Below are 20,796 nucleotides of genomic sequence, written 5' to 3'. Positions count from 1 at the left end.
GGAAACTGTCTTCCACTTAGGATGGGGAATTTTAAGACTAAGGGGCATATTTTTTAAGGTGAGAAGAAAGAAATTTAAAGACGTGAGATGTAAATGTTTTACGCACAGCGTGACTCGTGTGTAGAATGAACTTCCTGTGGAAGTGGTGGATGTGGGTGCAATTACAACATTTAAAGACATTTGGATACGTACATGAATAGAAAGGGTTTAGAGGGATATAGGCCAGGAGCATGCAGGTGGGGCCAGTTTAGTTTGGGATTACATTTAGCATGGACTGGATAGACCAAAGGGCCTATTTCCGTGCTGTATGACTCTGTGACGGAACGATGAAGGTTTTATTTTCATAATTATTTTCCCAGAAAAGAATTGCGTAAGAGCAAGTTTCCGTCACAATGCCATTCCTATTGAAATGAAAAGGCAAGAGTAGGTGGTTCTGTGGAAAAGGCTGAGTTGAGTCCTAGGTTATATTCATTAAAATAACTGATACAAAAGTATGGTAAAATTGGCAAGTCAGTCTTCCATGACAGTGGAGGAGAATGAATTTGGGAGAGTTTTGATTTTGAGGTTTGTTGAAGGTTCTTAATATATTATTTTTGTAAGAGCTTGGGCTCTAAAGTGAAGGAATGATGTGTTTTTCTTATTCATTTATGGGACATGGGCATTGCTGGCTGGCCAGCATTTATTGCTCATCCCTGGTTGTGTTTATATGATGAGTCCAGTTGCATTTCTTGTCAATGATAACCTCCATGGTGTTGATGGTGGGGGATTCAGTGATAGTAACACCTTTGAATGCCAGGGGGTGGTGGTTAGATTGTCTCCAGTTCGTGATGGCCATATCCTGGCATTTGTGTGGTGTGAACGTTACTTGCCACTTGTCAGCCCAAGCTTGGATATTGTCCAGATCTTGTTGCATTTGAGCATGGACTGCTTCAGTATCTGAGGAGTTGCGAATGGCTTTCAAGGCACGAGTTTAAGGAACCTGCATTAAGGGGTAAGTAAGCTACCTTAGTGGCTCATTCGAGAGTCTTGGGAAGAGACATGAACGAAAGAAAATAACACGGAGTGAAATTTGCCGACAAGAAGTGAATTACAGTCGTGCCAGCTGTACAATGAGTTTCAAAGTGGTAATGGGTCACCCATCCCTGAGATTTGAGTATCTGATATGATCAATGACTGACCACCATGGTAAATCATCATCATAGATCATCGTAGAATCCCTACAGTGTGGAAACAGGCCCTTCATCCCAACAAGTCCACACCAACCCTCGCAGCATCTCACCCAGACCCATCTCCCATAACCCACCTAATCTACACATCCCTGAACACTGGACAATTTGGCTTTGCCAACCCACCTACCTGCATATTTTTGGAAGACCAAAATCGGTAAAGCTTATTGTCTAATAAGCCAGGGATCACTGTCTAGGATCTGACTTATCCGTAACTGCATCACCTTGGATCATAACAGAAGTATTTATTTTTTTCTGATGTTTTAATATCTGTGAAGTAATGCGTTTCATTTTGGTTACCTTGTAAGTATTGCACCTCTTTGATTAAAGATCCCTTTTAGGGTATTCTGTGCCATCTTTGAGCCTGTTCAACAATTGCTATTTGGGCATAGTGTTCTGTATTGTGGTGGTGATTGCTTCCCATTGGGTAAAATGCTGTTTATGGCAGCCTCATGTTAAGCATTTTTCTATGTTGAGGCATTTCACTGCTGACTCATGTCTCAAGTCCGTTTCTCTGGAATAGTATGGATGATTGACTTAGCAGTATTAATACAGTTCTTAGTGGCATTAATTTTGATGGACAGTATATCATTTGGAGCTCACCCTTGCCGTGGTAACTACTTCCCTTTCATTTTTTTTTGTTTCTATGGAAATAACATTGTGTAGCCAATCTGCTCCCCAATTAATTTCAGTGGAAATAATTGAGCATTACCCCTTTGTCATTCCATTCAGTATGTTTTTGACAGCATTTAATTGAACTTAAGTTGACTCGCTTGTTCTACCTTGGTTGGTGCTTTGCTTGAGAATAAGTACAAGACCCATAATACATAAGAGCAGAAATTAGGCCATTCAGCCCGTCGGGTCTCCTCCCTCATTCACTTGTGTCTGATAAGGTCCTCAACCCCATTCTCCTGCTTTCTCTCCATAACCTTAGGTTCTTGATTGTCAAGGGAATCAATCAATCTGTCTTAAATATACTTCATGACCTGGCATCCACAGCCTTCTGTGGCAATGAATTCCATAGGTTCACTGCTCTCTGGCTGAAGAACTTTCTCCTCATCTCCATTCTAAAGGGTCTTCCCTTTTACTCTAAGGCTCTGCCCTCATGTCCTAGTCTGTCCTGCCAAGGAAACACTTTCCTAAGGTCTACTGGATCCAGACCATTCAGTATTCTTTAAGTTTCAATTAGATGCCTCCTCACCCTTCTAAACTCCATCGAGTATAGACAAAGAGGCCTCAAACGTTCCTCCTATGTTAAGCTTTTCATTCCTGGGACCATTCTCACGAACCTCCTCTGGACCCATTGCAGGGCCATTTCATCCTTCCCGAGGTATGGGTCTCAAAATTGCTCTCAGTATTCTAAATGTGGAATGAACAGCGTCTTATAAAATCTCAGTAGTACATCCCTGCTTTTATATTCTAGTCCTCTTGAAATAAATGCCAACATTGTATTTGCCTTCCTAACCCCTGACTCAAGCTGCAAGTTTACCTTAAGAGAATCCAGGACTAAGACTCCCAAGTCCCTTTGCACTTCAGATTTCTGAATTTTATCCCCATTTAGAAAATAGTCCATGCCTCTATTCTTTCTACGAAAGTGTATGATTTCACACTTTCCTACATTGTATTCCATCTGCCACTTCTTTGCCTGGTCTCCTAACCTGCCTAAACCCTCTACAGTGCTCCTGCCTCTTCAGTATTACCTGTCCCTCCACCTATCTTTGAATTATCTGGAATTGTAGCCAGAATTCCCTCAGTTCCTTCATCTAGATCATTAATGTGTAAAGTGAAAAGTTGTGGTCCTAACACTGAACTCTGTGGAGCACCACTAGTTACTGGCTGCCATCCTGAAAAGGACCCTTTCATCCCCACTCTCTGCTTTGGGCTAGACAGCCAATCTTCTATCCATGCTAGTACTTTGCGTCTAACACCATGGGCCCTTATCTCACTCAGCAGCCTCCTGTGTGGCCTCTTGTCAAAGGCCTTTCGGAAGTCCAGGTGGATAATATCCATTGGCTCTCCTTGGTCTAACCTGCTCGTTACCACCTAAAAGAATTCTGACAGATTTGTCAGCCATGACTTTCCCTCGACGAAACCATGCTGACTTTACCCTGTTTTACCATACACTCCAAAGTATTCAGAAATGGTCAGTTTATGTAAATACTTGAATTCAATTTTTCTAGTTGTTACATTGTAGTACAATGCTGTACAACTTTTTTTTAGGTGAGCTCACTTTTAAAGGCACTGAGAAGTATGTGAAGAGTTGTGAGGTTAAGCATATCTTTATAATGGGCATGATAAAAATGACTGAGGAAATTATGTTGACATGTCAGAAGTTAGGAAAAAGATGGTGGGACAGCTTTGTTAATAAAAGGTGTATTGAGTCCAGTAGTGACAGATGACTTTTTAAATTCATTAACGGGATGAGGGCATCCCTGGCTAGGTAGCGTTTATTGCCCATCCTTAATTGCCCAGAGGGCAGTTCAGAGTCAGCCACATTGCTTTGTGTCTGGAAACACATGTAGGCCAGACCAGGTAAGGATGGCAGTTTCCTTCTGACAGTCATCATTGGATTCATGGTCATAATTGGATTATTCATTCTATATATTTTATTGAATTCAAATTCCACCATCTGCCATGGTGGGATTTAAGCCAGGGCCCCCAGAATGTTGTCTGGTTCTCTGGATTAACAGTCCAGCAATATTACCTCTAGGCCATCGCATCCCATCCACCTTGCCTCAAGAGAAAAGTAGCAAACCAGTTTGAGTAGAGATAAGAAATTGGAAAAGAAAACGTTACTTGTGGAAGTAATTTACAGGTCCTGCCCTCCTTTTTCTGGTCATTACATTGTAGGACAGAGGCATGTAAGAAAGGTACCTCAAAAATCATAGGTGACTTTTGATGTTGATTGGCTGGCTCCAATTGTCAAAGGTAGCCTGGGAAATGAGTTCATTTAGTATATTTAGGTCATTTCCCCAGAGCACTGTCGTAGAGCCATTGAGAGCTGATGATTCCAGACATGTTAGTGAGCAATGAAACAAGAGTTGATTAGTAACCCTTATGTAAAGGAAGCTGTGGGTGATAGTGATGATATAGCATGATATAATTTTTTGTTCACTTGAAGGGGAAGAAGTGTGGGTCTGGGAGAATTGTTTTAAACCTTAATCCAGATTATTAGGAGTCTATGAACACAGGTGAATTGGGAAGCTAGTTACAAAGTAGCACAGTAGAAACGTGGTGATAGATTTTTAACTCTCAGTAAAAATCTATCCCAGTGAGAGAAAAATCTTTGAGGAGGATGCATCATCGGTGGCTAAGTAACAAAATTAAAGATAGTATCGAATGAAAGAACGTGACAAATATGCAGTATGGTAATAGGCCAGGAGATTGGTCAGATTTTAAGGCCAAATAGAAACATCTTAAAACAAAGCGGCAATAGAAAATAACAGAAAACTAGGTTGTACGTAAAACTGGTCAACATATGATGAAGGAAAAAATATAATTAAGCAATTAATTAAAGTGTATTTAAAGCTAGCATGTATCATGGATGTAGCATGTGGCTTCCAGTGGATGCCAGTGTGTTCTGGGACAAACACATCTCCAGTAAGCATTTGCAGCTCAAGAAGCTTTGACTCAGAAAGCTGGAGGCTAAGCAGCGCTATTCTGCATTGTGCAAGGGATGGGGCAGTATTACCTCAATGGTGTATCAGGAGGCAGTCCCATCTCTTAGGATACGGTCTACTGATTTGATCAGATGTCAGTAACATGTCAGTGTGGCTACTGTGGAGGCAGGTAGGAGAACCCAGAGGATATGAATGCTGAGCCTCAGCCTCTGCAGTTGTCCAACAGATTTGAAGTTCTCTTGGCATGCTTAGGTGAGATTGGGATTGGTTTTCCTCTTTTTTTTTTTGGTATTCATGTGAAATATCATAATGTGTAAGAAGGAAAGCTTTGATAAACTGCCCATTTATTTCTCAGCAATACTCAGGTTTAGTACTACAGAATTCATTCTGTTATATACTCTGTCTAGATGCTTGAACCTTAATTATTACATGGAGACTCCTTGTGTCTTCCTTTTATGTACAGAAGACACAAAGTGCTTATTTATCTTTGCCATTTCTCCATTCCCATTAGAAATTCTCTTGTCTTTGCCTAAATTGCACCCACATTTGTCATTGCTTATCTCTTCCTTTATACATACCAGTAAAAGTTTTATCTGCTTTTGTCATTACAGTTGGACATTCATATTTAATTCTCTGATTTTTTATCAATTTCTTTGTCATTCATTGCTGACCTCTTAAAATTTTCCCAGTTAGGTTTTACAATTTTTGTCAATTCTGCAAGCTGCCTCCTTTGATCTGATGCTGTCTTTAACTTCTCAGTTAACCATGGAACATTCCCTTTACCTGATGGATATTTTTGCCGTTTAAGGAATGTAGATTGCTTTTGAAAACCAAGCATTAATTCTTTAAATACCAGTTATTACTTATTCACCGTCAAACCTATTAAAGTATTTTTTCCCGATCTGCCGCAATAACTTTATAATTAATCTTGCTTAGATTTTAGACCCTGGTTTCAGATTAAACCATATCATCTTCAAAATTTAATGGAAAATTCTATCATACTGCAGTCAGTGTTCCTAAAGGTTCTTTTACTTTTATGACAAGATTATTAATTAGCCCTTTATCATTGCATTATACTAAACTTAAAAGAGCCTGTGCCCCAGTTGGTTCCTCAACATATTGCTCCACAAATGTGTATCAAACCAATCATGCAAATATTGAATGCATTTAGATACAGTGCTTTTGCTTCTGACTCTTTAATACTATTCCTTAACTTGACCCTGATTGACTCCGGCGTCTTTTGTGCTGCTTTCAATTTTTACAGTTTCTCTGCTTCCTGCAGCTAGCTTTATTTTAATTCTGTTAGATTTCCTCTTAATTTCCCACTTTTCTGACAAGCAGTTTTAAACCCTCCCTAACAGAAGTGGCAGATCACCCTTTGAGGATATTATTCCCATCCGCCTAAAGTGTAACATATTTTCATTATGCAGGGCCCACCTGCCCCAGAATCATAGAATCCCTACAGTGTGGAATCATGCCATTCAGCCCAACATGTCCACACCAACTGTCTGAAGAGTGTCCCGCCCAGAACCATCCTCCTAAGCTTTCCCTGTAACCCTGCATTTCCCATGGCTAATGGACCTAACCTACACATCCCTGAACATTATGGGCAATTTAGTATGGCCAATTCACCTAACCTGCACACCTTCGGACGGTGGGAAGAAAGTGGAGCACCTGGAGGAAACCCATGCAGACATGGGGAGAATGTGCAACCTCCACTTAGACAGTCACCCAAGGGTGGAATCAAACCCAGGTCCCCGGTGCTGTGAGACAGCAGTGCTAACCACTGAGCTGCCCCAGTGCCCCAGAAATCTCAAATCTTCCCATGCACCATTGTTTCATGTGTTCATTCACACAGCTTTACTATTGCTATTCTCACCAATACAACATATTCTTGAATAATCCTGAAGTTACCGCCTTAGAGGTCCTGTTTTTCAGCCTTTTGCCTTGTGTCCTAAGTACAGCTTTCATGACCTTTATCCCTCTCCCGCTTGCACCAACAGTGTAAGTGTCAGTCATGACCTCTGGCTTTTTACCCTCACCCCACTAAAACAAAGCCCAGCAGCCACACTGAGACATCCTTGACCGTTTACTTGGGAGGCAATATACTAGCCTGGCATCATGTCTACAACCACAGAAACACCTGTCTGTTACATTAACTATCAAATTGCCTACCACAATTTGCCTTCTCTTCTTCACATACATGTCTTTAGTCTGGTGAACAGGAAGGTGGTTTTGGGACTTCAACCAGATCAGTCAGGATTGTAATGAATGATGGAATCCAAATCCTATATTCTTTTATAAGTGACAAATCAGTCTTTATCAAAGATAATGGGAACTGCAGATGCTGGAGAATTCCAAGATAATAAAATGTGAGGCTGGATGAACACAGCAGGCCAAGCAGCATCTCCTGAGATGCTGCTTGGCCTGCTGTGTTCATCCAGCCTCACATTTTATAGTCTTTATCAAATTGAGCATTCATTAAATGGCAATATTTTCAGAGGTGAAGCTGAATTGTTGTCTTCTCTTAACAGGTATCTTATAAAATTTCTCGCAAAGCTTGCGCAACATAGTGACGTCAACAAAATGACTCCTAGCAACATTGCAATTGTATTGGGGCCCAATCTACTGTGGGCTAAGAATGAAGGGTAAGAGCCTGCTGTTTTTATTATGGTCATGCACTGGCCGCCCATATTTTTTATAATAATGTTTTTATGTGGCTTAATGAAAAATGCAGAGTTGGTATCTTGATGGAACCAAGCTTAATGTATATTGATTAATCTCGATAAGTTATTAATTATTTAGTGTTACCCTGGATTGTATGTTTTTATTTTAAAATTTGGCTTCAATAACATTCCCTTTCTTCCATTCCAGACTTAAACTCCTTTAGTTGTATTGTCCCACCACATCATGAATGTATGATCAATGTTTACAATCTCAAAGTACAACATACCATGAATGAATAATAGACTGTGAATAATCATAAGGGATTATATGTTTAAATTTAGTCTTGCAGCAGTTACTTTGTGCTTTCCAATAAAATGTATTTTTTTTGTTCCCTCCTTCCATATGCCAAAATTCTCTCCTCAATAGGCTGACTTCTTGCTGACATACTGTTTCCCAGATATTGATTTCTGATGTCTTACCCAAGTCGTGTGAGCTTGGAGAGTATTTGATTGTAGAAGCTATAAAAGTATCGACCCTATCTGCACACTTGTGCTATTAATAAAGGCCACTGAAAAATAATTGGGGTTGAGACAATGCTGTATTTCCCACAATGAAACAGTTGGATTAGAACTCTACAGTTGAGCCATATTGAATGGTGATGGACATTTAAATACTGACGGGAGAAGGTACATGTGTGAATGTCTACATCCACGCATCCAACCCATCAGTGCAGAGGACACGTAGCTGAAATATTTCAAACTATCTTCAGATGGCACTGCTGCATTGATGCCATGACTGCTAGAAGTCTGCTTTCTCCTGCGGCCTTCAACATGACAGGTGCTTGTCTTCCTGTTTTTTTACTCAATGAGAAATTAAGTAGTAGCTGAGGGCACTGGTTGCAACAAAGGCTCAGGATTCAGACAACATCCCAGTAGTAGTCTCGAAGATTTGTGTTCCAGAACTAATCATCCTGTTAGCCAAGATGTTCTGGAATAGCTACGACATTTGGCATTTACACAAGAATGTGGAATGTTGCCATGGATAATATGTTTTCAGAAGGCAGGACCAATCCCATGTAGCAAATGCTGTTCCTTCAGTCTACTCTGAATTATCAGGCAAACGGTAAGGATGTCATCGACAATGCTGTCAAATGGAACATACTCGTTGATGACCGTTGATACTCAGTTGGGCTATGTCGGGATGAAATCAGCTCCAAATCTTGTTGCGACCTGGAAAAATGAACTGAATTCCAGCAGAGGGAAGGGGGTTGTTGCAATACAGCAATACTTGGAATGTAGCTGCAAGGTGCCGTAGTAAAATTGAAATTGGTGGAAATCAGGGAATCTCCACTAGCTGCATTCATCAGTCGTACCCTGATATGGTTTTTAGAGACCAATCAGCTTAGCCCTAGGAAATGGTTTCAGGGCATCCAAGTCAAGGCAATATCCTAGGGCCATTCACCTTAACCTCTCCTACCCTCAAACATAAAGTTACAAGTTGGGATGTATGTTTTGATGTTTGTAGAGTGTACAGTTGCATTCGTAACTGCTCAGCTTCTGAAGCAGGCTGCAACAAGACTTGTGCAGCATTCAGGTTTAGGTTCATGAGTAGTAAGAAACATTTGCACCATGCATGTCCCAAGCAATGACCAGTCCAATCAGGAGAAAGTCTGCCCACCTCTTCCATGACATTTAATTGCGTTGCCATCATTGAATCACTTGTTAGTAATGTTTCCAGGATTATTATCGACCAGAAACTAAATGCATGACCGTCCAAGCTGAGAATTCCATAGCAAGTAACTCAACTCCTGACTCTCATAAATATGTCTATACGGCACAATTCAAGAGTATGATGAAATTATCTCTTACCTGGATTAGTGCAGTTCCAGTGACACTTGAAGCTCTAAAGCATCCAGAGCAAATTAACCCCCATCAACCTTCTTAAACCTTTTACTTCCTCCATAACTGATGCATTGTGACAGCAGTCTGTATCATTTGCAAGATGCTGTGCGGCGACCCACCATGTCTCCTTCAAAAGTATTTGCTAAAGCTGCAACCTCCACCTCTTAGAAGAATAAGGTCAGATATGGTTCATGGGAACATTACAAACTGGAAGTTCCTGTCCAAGTCACACATCATCCTGGCTTGAAATAATTTCATTGTTTCAGTGTTCCTTCTCTGTCACTCGCTTGAAATTCTGCACTATATGAAGCAGTTCGCAGAGACTGTCGCAACAAGCTTCTCAAAGGCAAATAGTGATTTATTTTCTTTTTTTTACACTTTTGTGTACCGGCAGTCTTGACCAGCCCTTTTTACCTATACCAACTTGTAATCTATTTAGATTTTACATCGAGAAAGTGTTTTCTGACACCTCTTCCATTGTTTTCCAAAGTTAAACAAGTAACAGAGAATGCAAACTGTGACAAGTCTAGCTTGTGTAGTTGGTGGAATGGGAGCACAATGGATGCCTAAATGTACGTGACTGCAGACCAGACACATGCGCACTCCCCTAGCCACCCATGTGGGAACAGCTGCATGACTCCTGATTATTTGCTTTATTGAAGCCGTTTTTTGTTGTGTTGGTGCTTCTGTGTTGGCTGTGTAGAATTGCTGCTCCAATTCAGCTAACAGTCCACCATATCAAGCTATGTTGATATTTTAATGGAAAACTGGAGGAGCAATTCTGAATGTATTTTAAAAATAAATTGATTGTAGTACAAATTTAGATAAGATTCCCAAATCCCACTTTGTTTATATTTATTTCTGTGCCCTCTGAGAAATGTAATAAGACTTTAAAAGCTGTAGTTCAGATATCATGTAATTGACAATTTTGCAATGTCCACCATAAGCAAATTTTGCAAACTTGAACATTTATAAATTGCATCTGTTTTTGTCCTTCTAAGAGCACTTGCAGACATGGCAGCAGCTACCTCAGTTCATGTAGTTACAATCATTGAGCCAATAATCCAACATGCGGATTGGTTCTTCCCAGATGGTAAGTACCCACTGTTGTGTTTCCATACTGATTTGTTTGGCAATACAGTTGTCAGCAAAGCCATTTCTTTGCACTGATTCATTAGTTTATCCAAATACAGCACTTGGGGTCAGAAGGAGGCTATTTGGCCCTTCAAACTGGCTCCATCATTCATTGCAATCATGGCTTATCTGGTTGAAGTCCCACCTCCAGTTTTATGTTTACCCCTTTTAATCCTCAACTTGTCTGTGTCTCAAAAATCTGTCTAACTTTGGCTTGAATCAATTTAATGGCACAGCCTTCACTTCCTTGTGGGGAGAGAACTTCACATACAAATGACCAAAAAATTCTTATCTCCATCTTAAAAGGAAAATATTGTCTTGAAAATGGGCCCTTAGTTCTAGTATACTCCTCAAGAGGATACATTTACTCTGTATCCATCTGTCAAGTACACCCAGGCCCTTGTATGTTTCACGATCGCGTCTTATTCTTCGAAATTCCAATAGGCGTAGACCCAGTCTGCTCAACCTCTCTTCATGCGTTAGGCCCTCTATCCCAAGAATGAATCTAATGAACCTACTCTGACCTGCTTCTAGTGCAATTATGTGTGTTTCAAATAAGGACATCAAACTGTGCACAATACTCTAAAATGATGTCAAGTGTCTGATTTCTATTTATTTCAAGATCATTTATTTTAGGGTTTGCATTGTGAAGCAGTAGCTATGAGTTTGGTCTTTGTGTCTCATGGTATTCAATGATTTAACTGTTAGGTACACCTGTTGTCAGCTGATTTCTTATGAAACACAGATTGAGAGTGAGATTTCCTCGAGAATAAGGGTTTTTGTTTCATTGGATGAGATTTATGACTTAACAAAGTAAACGCTTGTGTATTAGACTTCAAATATAATATTCCAGAATTGAGATTTTCCCATTGTTTAGAGGAAGCACGTGTTAAGAAATCCCTTTAGTTTCAGTTTGGCAGTTGTACAGAAGTTTTGGCTGAAGTTGTGTAAAACAGTTGTTCCTATAGAAGGAGAATTGTTTAGAACTGAGAAGAAATAGGCTAAAATTCACGAAGGATTATTTGAAGCTGAGAGAATCTAAACTCAATTGTATGAAGACACAAGGAAGAGATTATTAGATGATCAAGATAGGAAAAATTGAAGCTACAGTTGAATTAAGCCCTATAAATATTACGAGAGTTCTTTCTGGTATGAATACTGTAAAGGAATACAGTTGGGATTAATAAGAATGTATTTTATCATGAGTTTTGACATTTTAAATGTGTTATATGTAAGTAGTTTGTTGTATTTTAGTTTTTCTTCAGTTCATTCACTTAATTAACTTCTGCTTATTGTGTTTAGGTGAGTGACTACCTTGTTTCTTTTGGTTTTAACAATGTATCAACCCAAATTTCAGAGTAGGCTCTGACTTGTCCAATATTAACATTAACTGGGATCATAACAGTTCTGATGTGGTTTCATTATACAGATCCTGTATGGATGTAGAAAACATCTTCATTTTTAATAGTATGTTTCCTTTGTAATAAATGCCAACATTCCACTTCCCTTACTAAACACTGCATAAAAAATTTGTGATTACATTCTGAGAATATCTGCTTCCCTCTGTCATTGAGTTCTGCAATCTCAATTTAACTAGTATTCTGCTTTCCTATTAGCCCTTCCAAAGTGGTCAAATTCATATTTTTCCAGGTTATATTCCAACTGCCAAATGTTTACCTGCTCCTTTAACCTGCCTTACCTCTTTGCAAATGTTTGCCTCCTTTTGATAAATTACTTTCCCACTTATCTTGCTGTCATCAGCAAATTTAGTTACCATGCATTGTCACTTCATTCAAGTCATTGATAAAAATTGGAAACAGTTGAGGCAAAAACACTGACTCCTTTGACTTTCCATAAGTTACAGCTGTCAGATTGAAAAGGACCCATCTATCCCTAATTCCTGCTTCCTGTGAGCCAACCAATCTTTGATCCTTATTAATACATTTCTCCCCTAAACAATATGTTCGTTCTTTTATTCTGAAGATGCTTTAAATTTAGTTTTGTTTTGGAGATTTATATTTTGAAGGATAATGGAAAATGTTTTACCATCTGTGGAAACAGTTGGAGTGGTTTCTTTAAGAAATTAGCTAATTGAAAGTTCACTGTGGACATTGGTAATGTGTTCTTAAGCATGGCTTCCTGTAAAATCACATGACTAATTGCTTTGCTATAGAACCCTGCTGGGTGACCAGCTTGGAGAATGTTCTTGTTTTCAGCTGGTTGAGCTAGAGGAATGAGCTGATTTCTCCCATTTCTGAAAAGGAAGCCCTGTTATTTCAGTTCACATTGAAACATATTTATTCTTGAGTGAGTGATTTTAAAAAAAAACTCAAGGCAATATTTCTAGAGTTTGTGAATTGGTACATAATATTTTCGACTGATTTAGAGACTGTTCTGCTGTGTTTCAAACCCCTTTGCAGGAGAGTTCTGTTGACATAAAAACATCCATATAAACTTATATTTTAATACGTTTCAATACTTGGGATATTGGCTCTCCTCTCTACATGGTTTCTGCCTAGTCCATTTAGTTCTTTTTCCAGCATTTTCTGATTTTTATTTCAGATTTTCAGCATCTGCAGTATTCTGATTTTTGATAAGAATTATATTGATCTTTTTTACTGTTATTTTTAAATAGACTTGGATTTCAATGTGTCAGGCATGTTTACACCAATGACTCCTGCCAATCACTTGAATAATCTGTCGTTGTTTGGAAATGACTGTGATAGTAGCACACTGGAGAGGAAGAGGCCTGTAAGTGTGGCTGCAGTTGAAGATATGCCTAAAAAAGACAGGTATGTTCACATGTATGAAGAGATTAGCCTCATGATTTAGTAGTTTATAGACACTTTAACAATAACAATACTAGAGGGTCTTAAGAAATAAGTGAAGGCTGAAACAATGGTTATGTAATAATCATGGGATATTTATTCATCGAATACTGTTGCAAAATCAGAACAAGTAAATTGGAGGATAAGTTCATGGGATGTTTTCAAGAGTTTGCTAGAATAATGTATCATGAGACCAACCAGATCTTGTCTTGTCATGAAGCAGGGTTAATTAGCAATCACATTGTAGAGGATCATCTGGGAAAGAGTAATAATATTATAGAATTTCACATTGAGTTTGAGTGAAGTCTGAAAAGGGAATGTTAAGCTTAAATCCAGTTAGAGGTTACAAGGGGCAAACTGCCCAGTGTATTGAATTGTAAATTGTATATAGACATTGGTGAACATGTAAAGATGTATGTCATCATTTTCAGTATCCTTCCATTGTGAAATTAAAAGCTATGAAAAGCGTGATTCACCCCTGGCTAATTAAAGAGGTTATCAATTGTATTCAGTTAAAAGAAGAGGCTTATGATACATCACCAAGAATTGCAATAAGCCTGAGATTTAGGTGAGTTTTGGAACACTCGAAAGGATGATGACAAATTAACAGAAAAAGAGAATGGAATCAGTGTAAATTAACAAGAAATCTGAAAGCAAATCATAAAAACCTCTCAATATGCAAAAAAAAAGTGGAAATAAATGTTGGTCCCTTAGAGGCAAATAGGAGAAATGATCATGTGATGAGGAAATAGAAGATATTTGTTCAACATTTTTGCCATCTGCCTTTACCAAAGGGGAATGAACCAAGGGTTTATTGAAACTGGCGAGCTTAGAATTATAATTAATGAAAAAAAAGGTAGAAATTAATGGGACTGAAAGCTGACATCTGCTCCTGGTGGCTTACATCCTGGAATTCAAACCAAGGTGGTTATAATTTTCTATCATTCCTTTTTCTGGAATAGTTCCAATGGATTGGAAGGTAAGGAACATAAACCCTCTACTCAAAGGTTACAGCAAGTAAACAATGAACTATAGGTCTATGAGTTTATCAGGAAAATGCTGGGATCTATTGTTAAGGAAATGCTAGCAGGGCATTTAAGAATTCACAATATGATTCAGACTAATCGCCAGGATAATTGGTTTTCACAAATTATTAACATTTTGAGGGTGTAACTACCAGGGTGGGCTTAAGGAAAGCCGTGGTTGTGGTATATTTGGGGCAGCATGGTGGCTCAGTGGTTAGCACAGGGACCTGGGTTCTGTTCCACCCTTGGGCAACTGTCTGTGTGGCGTTTGGACATTCTCCCAGTGTCTGTATGGGTTTCGTCTGGATGCTCCAGTTTCCACCCGCAGTCCAAAGATGTAATGGTTAGGTAGATTGGCCATGCTAAATTGGCCCATAGTGGCCAGGGATGTGTATGTTAGTTGTGTTAGCCAAGGTAAATACTGGGTGGGGGGTTGTCTGTGTGTGATGCCCTTCGGAGGGTCATTATGGACTTTTTCGGCTGAATGGCCTGTTTCCTCACTAGGGATTCTAAAAGGCTTTCATGAAGGAACTGTGCAATAATTAAGTGTTTGTGATTCAGCTATTTAATATCCATATTAATAGCCTGGTTGATGAAACTAAGTATAATGTATCTAATTTTGCCAATGATATAAAAATTAAGTTGAAAGGATTTGAGAACATAAAACTAATTTTTGTAGTTTTGATAGTTTAGTGAGTGGACCAGAACGTAGTATTTAGAGTTTAGGGGAAAGGTGAAGCCATTCACATCATTTATCCAAGACACAAGAAGACGAGAAACAATAGCCGGAATAAACTACATGGCCCATCAAGTCTCCTCTGCAGTTCAATGTAATAGTGGCTGATTTCAACTCTGTTTTCTGATACACTCCTTATGTTCTTTGACATAACACAGAAAGTTATGGTAAGCAGTTAGGAAGACATAAAGTGTGTTAATCTACATTGCAAGTGAGTTGAAATACAAGAGTAAGGAAGTTTTCCTGAAGTTTACAAGACTTTGAGACCACACGTGGAGTATTGTGTATAATCTTGGGCCTTAGTGTATTTGGAATAATGTAAGCAACGCTTGAAGAGAATGCAACAAAAGTTTTCTAAATTCTTTTCAAAGAAGAAATTGTTTTAGAAGGAGAAATTAGGTTAATGGTGCTACACAGCTTAGAGTTAAGATGATGATGGGTGATGCTTGAAAGGTTTCTTGGCAGAGTAGGTGCTAAGAGGCTATTTCCCCAGCTGGAGATCTTAGAATTTGCAGGTATAGTCTCAGGATAAGTAGTTGACTGTTTAGGACTAAGGCATTTTATTTTATTTCTGAAGATTGCGAATTGTTAGAATTCCAAACCTCAGAGGCTGTGGTTATTCAGTAATGAAATGTTTTGAACTAAGATTACTAGATTTTTTTTAATACATCAAAGAATCCACAAATATAGGGCTGTGGGAATTGAATGCAAAAGTGGATTTGAAGTGGAAGATTAATCATGATCTTATCGAATTGTGGAACAGGCTAGAGGGGTTATATGAGCTGTTACTGTTCCTGTTTACGTTCTGGTGTAGTATGGCATCACAGCCTTGGAATGTTCCTATATGCTTTTGAATTATTTTCATATATTCAACTTGCAAATCTACATAACAATCTATAGGGGTTGTACAGAAGCAGGGAATATTTTACTCATTTTGTGCAAAGGTAGTTTTATCTCCTTGTGTTTATACAATACATCATTTTATCGAAAAAGTTATTAAATTATTGAAATGTAAGGTTGGGAAAAAAATGTTCACATATATTTTATTGTGTTTTTTACAAGTTGCGTGTAATAAAATGGGAATCCTTGATTCATTTCAACATTTCTCAATGTGTGAGAAGTACCTTGGAACCTTCAGACTGCCATTAGTGGAACCTTTATGTAAATTGTGCGGCTTTTGCAGTGTTACAATCCTTTGTTGAGTTGGTCCATAGGCAGAGTATTGCTCTGGCTAAGGTGTTTGCTGCAAGTTGCAAAAAGATTGTGTGAAGACCTTGACTACAGTCGCTGTTCTTTGTTTGTACAAGGTAGTCATGAGGACGCTATTGAATGCAAACTTGAGAATTTTTCAACAGTGATCTGCTCTTGGCTCTGAATTTTACTGATAAATGATTTGTTAAATTGTTTTGATGCAAATAGTCAGTTAACTGCCCTCTTTGCACCCCTTTCCCCTGAAAATAAAACCTCCCCTCCTGCAGCATGAGGAAGGTATCAAGGTATAAGAATTTGAGCTATTTCCCACTTTGAAATGTTTTGCAGAGTGCCACTCCTCTATATGGCTCAGGGTAAATGCAATGTGCTGATGAGTTTAGTGCATGCTCCACTGAAAAACAAACAACAAGCTTGACTTGGAAGTGATGTGCAGACGACATGTAAATGCTCTAACAGAGATACAAATAATCCATTATTTAATGACCAGTAGTTGAATTTTTAGTTGTTTTTATTTTTGCCTAGTTGATGCCATTCTGCTGAAAAGCTCCTCTAGTGAGCAGCCTGTAAATGTTGCTTATTTAAATGCCAGTAATTCTGAACATCTGCTTGCATCTGTACTGCATTTGAAGTTGTCATGCTCAAATTTTAGTATCTGTTTGTGAACTGCATGAATTCACTTGCAACTTTAGATCATGACCGTCTTCGTCATGAAAGTTCAAGTTTGGTGATGTTGTGCATGCTTCCCTTGTCTGATGCTTGATTGTACCTGTCTCAGGAATACTTTGTCAGCTGTAATGTGCATGGTCTGTGTTGACTCTCTCTTTTTTCTGTAGCTTGGGTCTAAAGATTATTGAACCTCAATTGAATCCTCGCAGAGCTGGCACTCTGATCAGGAAGCACACATGCCCAACAGTCCAGCCGCCTCCCCCTCCTGTTGAGGCTGTACATATTAGTGAGCAGCAGCCATCAGGGTTGGGCCCTGACTCTGGCCCAGTAGCTGCTGCTCTTCCTACTACTGCTAGTGTGACTGAGCATCAACCTCAAGAAACTGATGAACACAGGTAAGAAAATGCCACTCATAGAGAGTTATCTTGGAAACGAAGCAGTTAAGGGAAATCTGGAAACTTCTGTCGTTCATGAAATGTGAAGGACTATCAACAGTGAAAGATCAAACAAGAATGTATCCTCACCCACAGAAACAATAAAAAGTACTTAATGCTCATGCAACATGCTGAACAGGTTTGGAGTTGAATTTCCATTTTCTGTTTTTACACGCATCATCACTTTTGATTGTCACCTCATCCAATGAGTAAAGGTAGCTTCTTAAAATTGTTACAGGATGCAACAAAGTAAAACCTGACAATGTTTCAAAACAGAATCATTAGAGATTAAAATGCTATCTGATCCGTCAGTTTTATTTTCTAATATTCAGTCACCTGGCTGAAATTTCAATGACCTTAGTTGAGTAAATGGAGTTTTGGATTGTTTCGGAATTAGATTTTGATTATTCCAGCAAAGAGCCGCTTCATTGGTAGGTGTGAAAGATGTTGAATATCCGAATTGATTTGAATAATATTAAAAAAAAATTCATTGATCCCTGAGTTGTTAATTACGAAAATTAATGTAAGGAAAGTATAGAATATTTACAGAGATTGCCTTATCAGAAAGTGTTGGAAGCAGAATTCATGATACACTGTGGGTATGAAGACTAGGCTAGGCAATGGAATAAAATATATATAGCGCTTTCTGTAAACTAATGCAGGCATAATACAAAATTCTGTTATTCTGAATCAAAACTTACTTTGCAGTTCCTTTGGATTCTATCCTCTAGTGCTGCCATCTTGCCTTACTGGATTTATTTTGCGTGTCACATTTAAAATTTTATATGCTTTGACTTATAGATTTGTGCATTAAAATACTTTGTTCTGATCATAGCAACATGAAGATATTTGATTAATCAAACCTGCTTCGCCATTTTTGTATGTCATTTGCAGCTTTAAATTCTTCATTCTCATTCCTTGCTTTTTCTCCACATTTTACGATATCTTTATTTGAAGACCTACTTTAGGAAGCTATCTTCAATCAATTGTTCTCTTCTTCATAGAGGTTACATTGTGATTTTTTTAAAAATCAGTTTAATTTCAATCTTAGGTCTATCTTCCCTTTCTAAACAAGAAATAAATTTCTGTCACTATACCATTACTTCAAGTGACCTAAGAATCCTTTGCAATATGATACCCTGTTGGATTTTATTTTTATCTCTAACCAAATCTGTTTTGTTCAGTTGTTGGAAAAACTATTCGTAGACATTACACCACACGAGTGTATGCACATAATAGCATTGACTGATCTCTCACTTGAAAATTGAGGTTTATCCAGTTAGTTAATTGTTATTGAGATTAATTTTATCATTTGAATCCAATGCAAATCTTTTTAAGATTGATCCTGCAGTGCAGATAGATTTTTCCATTCCCATTTCTGCATGGTTTTTCTGTGCCTGTGCATGCTGTCTTGTCAAAATGGTTAAATATTGCATGTACGTATAACGTTGTGATTGATACAGGAGTCAATCAGTTTCTTTGGCTCCTATCACTGTTAGTATTTACAAATTGTAATATTTGACATTAGTGGAATAGCTGGGTATGGATTCAAGCACATGTTAAAATTGTCCAATGCCCATTCCAACCCAACAATCTGAAGAAAAAAATTCAGATTGGTCCTCTTTGAAACTGACCGTTTGTTGAAGGGCTTTGTGTATTTAATGAACTGCTCAAATAGTTGTAGCAAAATAATGACCATGGTCTGAAATAGTTTGTACTGAAATAAAAGCAAGCATCTGTGGATCTTGGAAATAAAACAAAAATGAAGGTGTCAGGGGGAATCAAGTGTGAATAAGGAATGGAGATGGTGCCCAGAGAGCAAGAAGGAGAGAAACAGGGATAGGCAAACAGAAATTGCTGATAAACTGAGGGTGAAAGAAAAATGCTGGATAGGGTGTAAATCAGAAGTGTGAATGGTTGAAAATGGAGTGGTTCTTCTGGGAGCATTCCTTTCAAAACAGGGCTTTCACAATAACAATAGGATCCCCTTGTCTTCACGTCCCATCTCATCAGCCTCCATCCAAAAAGGATTATAAGATACTATTTCCATCATCTCAAGTGGAATGCTATTACCAGATACCCATTCTTCTACTCTGTCTTGTTATCGTTGTGCAGGGACCATTCCCTCTGATACGCTCTGGTCCACTCCTCCACTCCCTGCACCCCGCCACAGCACTTCCCCATGCAATGAAGAAGCTTCAACACTTGCCTGTTTATCTCCTCCCTCCTCACTGTCCAATGTCCTAGAAAAACTTTTCATGTGAAGCAGTGATTTACCTGCATTCATTCAACTTATCTACCATATTCACTACTCACAATGTGGCCTCTTGGGGAAATGAAACGCAGACCAGATGACTACTTTGCCAAACACCTATGGTCTGTCTGTAAAAACGACCCTGAGCTTCTGTGCCAGCCTACTTCATGCCACTGTGTTCCTATGCCAACATTTCTGATTCAGGCCAGCTGCAGTATTCCAGCAAGGCTCAAAGCAAGCTGGAAGTACAGTACCTTATCTTCTGCCTAGGTACCTTAACCTTCAGTCTCAACATTGAATTTAATAGTTTCAGATGTGTATAGCCTCCTCCGTGTTCATTACCTGCCCCCCACACCCCAAGTCCTGTTTTGCTTGGATTGTTCCCAACACAGCGAACCCACTTTCAAACATTTACACTTGTTAGCATCCTACTCAAATCACCATGTTCAGAAGTGTTACTACAAACCTCTGGCCCAGGGAGGCCTTTTGGTTCAGAGATAGGGTCACTACTGTAGTGGTTGTAATGAAGTCAGTCAGGTTGGTCTTGTGGAATGAATCCCTAGATTGGACTAGATTAACAGCCCTAATCAGAGAGCCCTGGCTGAAGATAAAACAGGAGTGTCAGACATCCTGTCATTCTGAGAGCTTGATCAGAGTCAAGGTCTCTCCATGTGGAAATAAAGGGTGACTTGGTGGAGTAGCAATCTCTGTGAAGTTATTTCAACTACCTCTGCACCACAAGAGACCCCAATTACTCAAGTTAGTGTCCTCGCCTCTACCATCTTTGGATCCAGCATCAATCATTCCCTCCATCATTAAATTAGAATCGGAGATGTTTGCCGATAATCACACATTGTTCAACATCACTGGGGGCTGTTTAGATAGAGGAATAATCCAAAGTACACTGTAAGCTCCCTCCCTTTCCCTAGTTCTTGCTGTCATGTGACTGCATTGCACTAAATAACTGACCAAGTGAGAGAGACAACAAAACCCCTCTTTCCTCTGACCATAATGTAACAAAATGGAAAGTGCCATTGAGCAGGGCTTCATCTTTTTCCACTGAAGATCATTACTTCATACAGAACATCCATCT

The 20,796-nt window shown here is 38.9% G+C and overlaps 1 protein-coding gene across 6 annotated transcripts in view; it reads left to right on the top strand.

The window, feature by feature from the left end:
- The window catches only part of LOC125462184 (rho GTPase-activating protein 17-like), a 122,925-nt gene that overhangs the window by 87,625 nt on the left and 14,504 nt on the right, over positions 1-20,796 (top strand). For 5 of the 6 annotated variants that reach the window (XR_009447133.1, XM_048551860.2, XM_048551862.2 and 2 more), the window contains exons 14-17: positions 7,381-7,494; positions 10,416-10,507; positions 13,184-13,340; positions 17,183-17,410. Coding sequence is in view for 5 of the 6 variants with exons in the window: in XM_048551860.2 (XP_048407817.1) it covers positions 7,381-7,494; positions 10,416-10,507; positions 13,184-13,340; positions 17,183-17,410 (591 nt within the window). In the remaining variant the exon portion in view is untranslated. The remainder of the gene's footprint in view (positions 1-7,380; positions 7,495-10,415; positions 10,508-13,183; positions 13,341-17,182; positions 17,411-20,796) is intronic. The other variant, XM_048551866.2, reaches the window with a different exon arrangement.

This window comes from Stegostoma tigrinum, chromosome 23 (genome assembly GCF_030684315.1).
Source record: "Stegostoma tigrinum isolate sSteTig4 chromosome 23, sSteTig4.hap1, whole genome shotgun sequence".
Taxonomy (NCBI): domain Eukaryota; kingdom Metazoa; phylum Chordata; class Chondrichthyes; order Orectolobiformes; family Stegostomatidae; genus Stegostoma; species Stegostoma tigrinum.
This window is presented reverse-complemented; position numbering and strand designations above follow the sequence as displayed.